The 10813-nt window shown below is 35.7% G+C and overlaps 1 protein-coding gene across 1 annotated transcript; it reads left to right on the top strand.

Annotated features, from left to right (window-relative positions):
* The first annotated feature begins 3432 nt into the window (after nt 1-3432).
* Nucleotides 3433-9660, top strand: LOC100378062 (sialate:O-sulfotransferase 1-like). The gene is made up of 5 exons (XM_085497927.1): nt 3433-3514; nt 5158-5501; nt 6136-6312; nt 7981-8169; nt 9156-9660. Exons 2-5 carry the CDS (start codon nt 5174-5176, stop codon nt 9518-9520), a joined length of 1059 nt encoding a protein of 352 aa, XP_085354053.1. The 5' UTR covers nt 3433-3514; nt 5158-5173; the 3' UTR covers nt 9521-9660.
* Nucleotides 9661-10813: the final 1153 nt, after the last annotated feature.

The following is a 10813-nucleotide window of genomic DNA, read 5'->3' as shown; positions in this document are numbered from 1 at the left end:
GAAAGTTAAAGCTTAAGGAATATTCTCGGATTGCTTAGATTTGATATTATGTGGATGGTAGAGGATATGCTGTGTTAAATACGGGATAACACACTCTACATTTCAATTGTAAATGCATCAAGTAATATTTTCGAATCAGATATTTATAAATTGCACCCTTTTCAAATTTAAAAAGTGATAAATTCAGCTCATCAGAAAAGTGGAGTTAAAAGCTGTCGTGTGAAAGGGAATGAATGGTTGCATTCCTTTTAACTTTGAAATAGGCAATGATTATGTCAATCCATTTAGTGGCGAAGGAATCATGGATCATGTTTTTATACAGACCAGCAGTACCCAACAAATTATTGTTTACATCAACAAAGTTCCTGAGTGCAAATGGCTTCTTTCTAATGGGGTGAGGAATAAGTGGATTTTGAAACAGTGACTCACATAGAATATCAGTTAAAAGGCGGCAGTCGTCGCGCCGCGTCCTGTTCGATATGGGACTCATAGCGACGTATACAACGCGTGTAAAATACATTGTTTGTTTACATGAAATTCGAACACGCGCTGCGCGACGACCACCGCGCTTTAAATTAACGGACTGTATTAACAGACTTACAGCACTTTAGGTGTTTACAAATAGAATGATGACCGGTTATTTAAATAAATGTTTATTTAAGGTAGCGAGACTATTATTTGTGTTGAAAATTACGATTTTCACATTTATTTAATAATTGATGAAATGCACTAAAAACTTTCATGTGATAAAGTCAACATAACATAGAATGTCATGTAAGTTGGTTAAAATGTAGATTTTCTGAAGGGAAGCAAGGCAGCCTCAGTAGTGTTTTCCAAAATCAAAAACACAGGTTTAATCTGTGTGCCTATAAGTTTCAAAGATAAACTCAAGACAAAGTAATGTTAGGATCTGTTATCAATAGCTATCTGACACACAATGAGTGTTTCCAAACATTTGAGTGGTTTGTCTCCGCCCCTGTTTGTTTCACAGATTAGTCATTTGCATATGAATGTTTCAGACACAAGGTCACACAGCCACTGAAAAAAATCATTGATTTTGGTGTTTTCATATGCCGAATTTATCCAAATATAGCTATCCCATTCCTTTATTTTTTTGGTTTCCAATAGCCTTACACATTTGGATGTCCCTACACATGTTAAAGCAGACCTTGATGGGAAAACAAATTGATTGTGCCGATAAACAAGCTTGAAAATCTTTGCTGTTACTTCATGGACGTTTTCTAGGAGTTTATGTTTTTCAAAATACAAGGTCTTTAACAAAAAATAACGTATACTTATTGTCGTCGGATTAACACCAAATTTTCACAGCTTTGAGGTGACAATGAGAGGAACTTGAATGTGTCCAGACAAACTATTTCATCAATTATTTACCAACGAGTTGTGGTTTGAGTTGGGGGCAATGCGACTAAAACAGTAATTGAAATTCAGCACACTGTTTTTTAAAACGCGTTGCTTGCATAAAACTGACCAGACACATTCAATTTACCAGACTATTGAACAACTAGAAAAAGTGAAAAAAATACTTCTTATCGCCAGCATAAATGCGTAATTATTTTTTTTACAGAAAAAGTAATTTTTCACCTTTGATTAAGTAACGGGTCATAGAATGCAGATACATGCATGGCAAACACACCTTTGTAAAGTTTGAAGTCTGGCGATTCTAAAAATATATACTTTCCTGGGTCTATTTGTAGTCATTTGGTCACAATTAGAAGATGAAAACAAGTATGCAAATAATAGTCCCGCTACCTTAAAGTTGTACATAGAAGTTGACACAAGGCATATTACTTGCTTGGTTAAAAAGTAGTCGGTGAACTTAAAACAAGGATGGTCATAGTTGCTGCACAGATATCTTAGAATGTAGCTGAGACACACATTGCTGATGCGCGTTCGGAGATGCATAACATTTAGCCCACCCGTTTCCAAAGAAAAAATACAATGTCTCGGCAGAAACCCAATGTCGGCCTTGCCAAAGAACCAAAGCAACATTGTCTACATCTTCAGAACTACGTCCATGCAAGGCTGTTAAAACGGTACAATGAACCCAAACTATTTTGAACAAATTGGTCCAAAGCTTTAGATTTGATCGTATAAACACCGCTAAATTTGATCTTTTCAAAATCAACACTCAACACTTTTGAACAGTTAGAATCTGTTTAGACTGCGAACATAGCTCTGGGTGTCTAAAGCTCAACTATTTAACCTTCATTATGGCATTAACCGATATGTAATTACACTACACATTGTGCATTTAATATGAACTGATACGATGTTTAATTGAATATAGAATGTACTTATGCACGCTATTTTCATTTTATTTGTAGACAGGCAAAGAACGAGCGCAATGTGGAGCAGGCTGTTGTGAATTAAAAATACTCATATCTGGCCGGTGCAGTCAGCTGACACATGTTCTGTATTTTGTGGGCGATAATAGGATATTTTCGAGTTTCCAGTGCGCGTGGAACGTTGTTCAATTACGTAACAATGATGCAGTTTTTTTTCCTCGAAATATATCAATTTAGTCGTCCGATATTGTCAGACGTTGCCCACTATATTATGACAGCTGAGCGAATGCCCAGCATAAAAAAACGCGGTGTGTTAATGATTTAAGTAATATTTTTTTACATATTTTGATCAAATTTGATGTAATAAAGCACACTAGTTGTCATTTATTTACAAATAATCATCTTTCAGAACAGCTATGTTGTTATCAATAAACTCCACAGAGAGTGTAAGACCTAATCTTATTGCGCCATGGGCTTCTGTAAGTTTATTTTTTGCATTTGCGTATGCGAGCAAATTAAAACAGGTATTCCGTTGTTTTTGGATTTGTACTCTCGTATCCTTCTTTTATTTCCTCCATCGACGCGAGTAACTTCGTGAAATAGCCAAAGATGTGTAGCTCAACACACGTAACATGAAATTCCATGTACAAATTACATTTAAATAATAGTTCAAATGCACAAAAAAGATGTGGTCATATATTCATATATTACTTGCCATTTGAGAAGAGTTGTTTAAAAAATACAAGAATCAGTATATTTGATATACATGAATGAGTACTGACACAATTGAATATATATATTATTATATATTCATTTAAGGCAAATTAATATCCATTATTAGCAACAAAAATATTATTATTAATGAACGACACCGCGTAAATTAACACAGTTTATGCACTGGCGCGAACATTTGTAAAATTTCGCGTACCCATTGCCTAGTGTGTACGCGTTGTATAAGTCTGTTAGGCCATTGATCACGTTGCTATCGCGACGTCTGCGGCGATCTCTAATTACAAACGTAATCGTTTTATTAGAGAATCACATACAGGGTTCATTATATGCTGATGCTATTGCTAGGCAACACAGATGACGAAAGGTGTGACACAATAGTTTTGCATTCATAATGTGACTCATAGCCATTCACCACATAACCCAATCTATTGTAGTGTAGTGAAGGTTTGGAATTCACGGACAACTGCACAGAACAGGTATTTCTTTGGATTCATATTATTGCGTGTTCATAAGTTTATATTAATATCATTAATATTGCATCTATGTGGTAAATAATCTGTGTTCTAATGTGTCGACCAAGTGTTTTTTGTTCAGTTATTTTAACCATATGACGCTATGGTACCTGAAATAGTTTCCACTAGTTTCCACTTTTTTGTGTGTGGAAGCCTATATTTTTTTCCGTTTCATATAAGGCTTTAATACTTTTGGCCTCGCCTCAAAGTGATTATCCTCCAGCTGTTATCGGTTTAATGTATTTTACTTTTGGATTAAACCATAATCATTTTTAGTTCGTTCGCTTCAATCGTTCCGTCATATTTACCTCATCGCAATGCGTGCTCCAAAGAATGTCGATAATCGGCAGAAGGATTACCGTTGTATTAACATCTTTATTGCAACAAACTACCACTCCATATTATTATATTCAAATAATTACTAGTCTGTAAATCTCGTATCGCTGCAATGCATGTGATACCGTCCCACAGTTCGTTTTTTTCTTCTCTGCGTACTACTCGAACAGGCATATGTGACGACGTTTAACACGAACAGTGTGGTGTCCGTCGTACAATATCAGCTACTGATATTTCATACTAATTATAATAAAATTAATGATACGTAATTTTGTAAATTTAACTTCATCTACAAAACCATATAGTCACATGTAGTTTTGTTTTCTAATGAATGATATGCGATCAGATTTGGGTAAAAAAAGTACAAACAGTCGGGTTATGTCACAGATCCAGGTTGCATAGGTAGCCGTCGTTATTTGCTGTGCATCACTAAACTTAAATATCAATATACTTGAATGCATTTCTCTCATCAGTCATTGTGCCGTTTGATGTGTATATATTTGTCATTGTATATGTTAGGTTTTGCAACATATGCAATTGTTCGTGTTGGTATATGTTAATCACGTAAGTAATCTTTGTTTTTCTAGAGCGATACATATGGTGAGCGTTTTGTAAACATCATAACACGGAAAGCCGAATAAATGTTGCTAATAATTGTGTCGGTTACATAATAGCACGAATAATTACTTATATCACAGTCCAACAGAAACGCGAAATAAATTAACGTACTTGTTCGCCCTAATCCTGTCTCGGAATTGCATTATTATTTGCATGAACAGAAAAGGTTCTCATAACAATTGACATTTTTTCTTTTTGTAACTATCCAAATTCCTCGTGGAGTATGGGATTATGGATATATAGTGAAGCCCAATACCAAAGTCATGGCTCAAACCCAGCTTGACCAACGTTTTCAGTAGTTGACACGTAGACCAGATTCCAGTTCAGAAATGCCTGTCACTATGCAAATTACTAATCCACGGTTACTAATCTTTTTTTAGTAACCGTGACTAATCTAAGTGCGTGCGCTAATACTAATAAGCATATGTAAAACAAAAACAACTGTGACGATTACAAAATTTACCTAGAACATGGAAGGTACTACCTTCCATGCCTAGGAGGAAACGACCAAGTAGAACAATGGGGAACGTGACCAAAAGTGGCACAATTGTGTAAGCTGATGTTGACCCAATGTATATATATTGCACCAGTCACTGTGCCAGTCGAGTTCGGACTAAATCATTCTCTATACCTTATACTTCTTTCGTTTACAGACAAAGTGATAGTATTATGGTTATCAGAAAACTACCACCGTTTTGTCTACCGGCAATATGCCTAGTATCCCTTTACTTCAACATTCGGCATGCTAGTCTATCCGACTGGTCTACGGTGTCGACAAAGATTAAAACACAATTGCCCAATAAAGAATCGAATGTAACTAGGTTTGTAAAGGGCATACACTCCAGCACTGTAAATGCCAACACTGAAACAACTGACGACATAGCTCGAACGTTAAAGCTTAAAACTGATCCCGAAAAATCCAAGGCACAAAAGACGAGCATTGGTGTGGAAAATAATCACACAATAACTGGACACAATATCACGAAAGACGACACCGGTATGTATGCAACTTTATCTCCAATTTGTTCCTACTTTTCGACGTATAAACGTTAAACCTAAGTGGTTGTGCTGTGTCACAGCATATATAAATTTATTCACAATAACACTGTCGAATAGCACATTTTCACACATTTAAAATGTGGGGGTACACAAATTACTACGTTTAAATGATTTTTGTGTGAAAAGCTACTATAAAAAAAACGACTTATAGGGCTAACAATCAAGAGTAATTTTGAAAGGTGGGTGTAACGTTTATATTTACTTACTGCTGTTGCAATCTGATTAAAATCCGATGTAGGTATGATGCTCCATTTTTTGTATTTATTTTTATTTTTTAATGACCCTTTATATAATTTATTTGTATTTTAATTTGAATATTTGTCTTGCCGTTAATCAGTTCTTAGAAAAACGGTAAGAAAAAACAAAAAATCGACATATTCAAACTAAAATACAAATAAATATTATATAAAGGGTCATAAAAAAAAATAAGCCTTATACCTACATCGGGTTTTAATCAGATTGCTGCTGATGTTACATGTTGTAGATATATCACTACCAAATAAATATTAGTTTCGTTTGAGTTTTTTTTATTGAATTGCAACATATTCAACTTAGTTTTTTTTTCAATACAGATAATGACTACCCTAACTGTTCTGTCGGCTATGGTAATTGGCCGAATGGAAGTAGACCATTAGTTGGGTTAACGAGCTTTCCTCGGTCTGGAAACACGTGGACACGCCATCTAATTGAGACGGCAACTGGGATTCATACAGGATCGCTATATAATGCTAATGGTCTCTACAACGGAGGTATGTTCTATACTCTGAATATTCGTGGAAATATATGTGAAGATGATTAATAATAGTAGGTAGTAAAAAAACATACGGTATTATGGCTCTGAAATGTGACAAAACTGAGGTAGTGACGACATCCGACAATGTGATAAAGACCTCACTGTAAAATAATTCCAGCTAAAATATAGTATTTTACAGTAATACATTATACATAGACGTGTTATGCAATTTGTTACGTATTTCACAGACATTTGTAATGTAATTACTGCGCGTGCGTAATAAAATATCTCCATTGTATAGTAGCTAGCTGAAAGTTGTTTATCGAAACATGCTTCTAAGTTCTCTCTTATAGCATATTGTGAAATTAGTGCAGAAGTGGTGCACAATGAACAGCAAGTTGGTTTGCCGTTAGTAGTAGTGTACAATGAGAGATCGCCTTTATTAGGTCGTAACTGGTTAAACAAGTTAAAATTAAATTGCTGTGGCATTTTCAGTTTCCAGTTTAGGTTATAAACTTTGTTAAACAACCATAATGATGGGCTGGGAATAGGGCTTCTTTGGTGACATCAAATTACGTGATAGAGTACAGTCTATATATTTACACAAGGCACGTACGGTACACTATGCGCTATTACCTATGCGTTGAACAGATTAGAAGCTGAGAGAGTTATTAAAAGAGCGCGTTAAAATGATTAGGCATCACAAATTGTATGTGTACCAAAACATATGGATTGAAACCTCTATGGAGATTTTTAAAATGACAGTGGACCGAGTGCTGTTAAATAACTCATACTCATCAAACAGTTCATGTTCGTAACCATGGGTACAGGAATAATGTTTAAATTAATAAAGTTGATTAATTTAACACATGTTTAACAAATGCAAGTGATAACAGTAAAACATATTTGACAAATACTCACGACCAGGGAAGGTGATATTCCTATCAGCGTTACACGTATGGTATAGCCACAGTGTATATTTCATGATGGACCACGTGTTAATAATACAGACAGCATGTCTGCAATTTGAAGCGTCCGGGAGAGAAGCTCCGCTCATAAGTGTGGCATAACGTTAGTATAATATCTCGCTGACAATTATTTTGTTTATCAGGCAGGCAATTAATATACACAAGTTCCACTATGTCTGGTAATCACAGAGACGTAACGCAAGTGTTACATTTTGATATATAATACGTATTCATACTGTTACAAATTCAACGTATACAAATATAATTGGATGCTCTATTCTATGTTGAGTTAATAGTCAAACTTACATTTTGTCGTTTTCATTGGAAGATCAAGTTTCTATTATATATTTGCTTTGAGTTGATTTTGATAGGAGAACAACAAAACAACAGTTGATCAGATCATCAGTTGTGTACAAATCAATTAATTATGTAATACTTTTGAAACAAAGAGTGTGTTAAATTGTTCGCTTATATCTCGTTTAACCTCCACGAAACACCGTTTATGGCGTTGGATATATCTGTAGAAAATAGGTCATTGACAAATTAAATACAACTAACATTTTAATTTGAATTCTAATATTCTTCCAACACAAACTTTATTAAATGTACTATCCGAGTCCTATTCTTCTAGTATTTCTATCTACCATTTGGTGCGTGTATTTGCATGCAAAATGTAAAACTGAAAATCAACTAACATTTTGTTTTTGAATACACAGGGTTTACTGCGGAATTTGACGATCCCAGTTTGGGACGTGCTGTTGTGTACAAAGCTCACGGATATGCTGATATATTTGAGTCTGGAATATTACTTATTAGAAATCCGTATGATTCTTTTGTTTCCTTTTATCTGTTTCACACAAAGGGATTTATGGCGAATCCGCCCTTAGAAGAAGTGTTTAAAGACAGTGAGTAACGGCTTGTTATTACTATTATCAACTATTATCCGTGACAATTCATTGTTTTCTGATGCTTAAAGCGGGAGGGTCATCACCTGCGCACGCGCGGGAATTGAGTTCCAAGCGATGATAAAAACACACGCTAAAAACGCAAAGGTTCATGGGTAGACGCTTGTTTGTAAACAATGACACACCGTGGTCCTCTGACGCATGCGCAGGTAACGACTCCCCCGCTTTAAATTTGATTTGAAATTTCGACACAATGTCGTTGTTGATTGGCTACAACTGTTTATACTCCCTCACTGTCATTCGTGCATCGTCAAACAGACTAATGCTTCACTTATAAGGAATCTGTAGTACTAGTAGTAAAAAAGTTAAAGGGCGGCAGTCGTCGTGCCGCGTCCTGTTCGATATGAGACTCATAGCGACTTAGCATTCTTGTTTTCAATGATATTCAAATCTCAACCAATCTCTAACTCTACTTGTTTCCTGAAATTTCATGACAATCCATCAATTTAAGTTACAAATGAAAAATTTTAATCGAAATTGTTGTTTCCATGGCAACCTGGTTCACATCTGTGTCATGGGAAAGCCTTCCTGACAATTTCATGCAATTCATTCCGAACATTTTTATCAATGAAAAAATTATTCATGAACCATACAGGAGTTTGAAAATTCTGTAATCATACAATTTCCCGAAATTACTGTTTTTTATGGCAATCTGGTCCATATTTCTACTTGATTGAATGCCATGGTGACTGACTGACTGATTTACTGGAGGACGGACCGACAGACATACAACAAACAGAGACTTCAGTGATGTAAAGTAGGGTTAATGTTTTAGTGACACCTCAGTTTTCATCCTTCATGTAGTTTGTGACGCTTTTATTGTTTGAAACTTCCTTGATGGAATGCCACCTCTGGACTTGTATAGTTGTTTTACAATCGCATTGTACTGGACACTACAGATATAAATGTTATTTTTTTCTTTACAGATAAAAATTGGACAAATTTTGTCAAAAGACAACATGTCAGGTGGCCAAGAATAGTTGAAAATTGGTTCGAATCGGGGAAGCGAGTTTTAATTGTCCATTACGAAGATCTGGTAGCCAATACAATTTATCATCTTAGAAGAATGTTAGAATTCCAAAATATTACGTTGACGCCAGACAGACTTAAATGTCTCAATGATGACTTAGAAGGCAGGTTTCATCGACAGCATTCGGAGAATTTCCACTTTGATCCTTACAATGAAGAACTACATCATATCATTGATGCAGATATACAGAAAGTAAATAGTCTTCTGAAAAGTAGGAATGAACCACCAGTGCATAAAGCTGCGTATGACGTGGAATTATAAAAAAGAATATCAATAACTTGCATCGCTTCTTTTGTTGTGACATAATTTAATATGACCAGGCTTCTGTTGGTGAATAGTAAAACCTGCTTTATACTTTCTATGAATTACAATTATAATAAATTGACCAGATTGGATCAAAACCGGTTCGACAAATCTGGTATTTCACTTCAAGTCCTAGGTTATACTTAACAACATAAAACATCTTTCCTTTTTACAAATAATAAATGAAATGATATCGTCCATGGAAGATCAAAAGTTTCTTTTCATAAACTCCACATTTACTGACATTTTAACACCAGAGAAGGATTTTTACTGACTCTGTATCGCCTTGTATTGCAAGGAAATGAAAATTCTGTGTGCAATTGTTATCGGCGACTCTGTAGTACAGAGCAACGTGTCAGGGAAACAATAACACACACGTGCATTCGAACCTTTAACTTGCCAATCAATCAATATTGTATATGGCATCGAATGCATGTTGTGTGAAGTTGTTTATATTGGCGTGACTGGAGAAAAGCTAAGCAAGGTAGTATATGGCCACAGATCATGCATCAATAACAACGCCAACACATGTCTGCAATCTCATTTTAATGGCCCATCACAATTTATTTTGAAAATGACGAAAATATACCATCGCTCCAATGGCTCCAATGACACGTTATCGCCATTATGCCAACTGTTTCAATTTCCCACCATGTACTTTACATCTCTAAAATATGGTCCATTATTGGGGAGCAATCACTATGTATGACAGACAGATGTATATATACAGAGGGGGCGGCACACAATTTTCCATGAGGGGGCGAGATCTGCTCACCAACCTTGCACCGAAGGCGCGACCTTACTACTAAGACTAATTTTGAAATCTAAACTCTCTGAAACGCTATTTCCTGCATATTGAGGGTCAAATCTTGCTGACGCAAAGGGTTTCAGCTTGATTTTGGAGGAAAGACGCCTCCAACATTCTTTTCGCGGGGGGCGATGCCCCCCCCCCCACCCCGTGCCGCTGCCACTGGTATAATAGTGCTTGACTTTTAAACTCCTTTGTTTTTTATTACTTGGAATCATTGCTGCACCATTTTTTGTGTGTGGAGGAGGGTCATTAATTGAGATCAGTGCTGTGCCTATTGTGTGTGTGTGGGTGGTGGTGGGGTCGTTAGAGTTAGAACAGTTTTGCTCTATCAAATACTCTCAAATATGAGAAACCTTATCATCTGAGCAATGTGAGAAGGATTTTCTCAGTCAAATAGAATATACGAACACATACCAATGACAAGTCTTATTGTGATCTGT

The sequence above is a fragment of the Saccoglossus kowalevskii genome, chromosome 4 (assembly GCF_978046115.1).
Source record: "Saccoglossus kowalevskii chromosome 4, keSacKowa6.1, whole genome shotgun sequence".
NCBI lineage: Eukaryota > Metazoa > Hemichordata > Enteropneusta > Harrimaniidae > Saccoglossus > Saccoglossus kowalevskii.
Note: the sequence above shows the minus strand (reverse complement) of the source record. Positions and strands in the feature narration are given on the sequence as shown.

Excerpts from the sequence above, each read along its gene's own strand:
- LOC100378062 (XM_085497927.1), top strand. The coding sequence starts at position 5,174 with ATGGTTATCAGAAAACTACCACCGTTTTGTCTACCGGCAATATGCCTA. Across the intron at positions 5,502-6,135 it reads TATCACGAAAGACGACACCG|ATAATGACTACCCTAACTGT; the intron begins GTATGTATGCAA and ends TTTTCAATACAG. Across the intron at positions 6,313-7,980 it reads TAATGGTCTCTACAACGGAG|GGTTTACTGCGGAATTTGAC; the intron begins GTATGTTCTATA and ends TTGAATACACAG.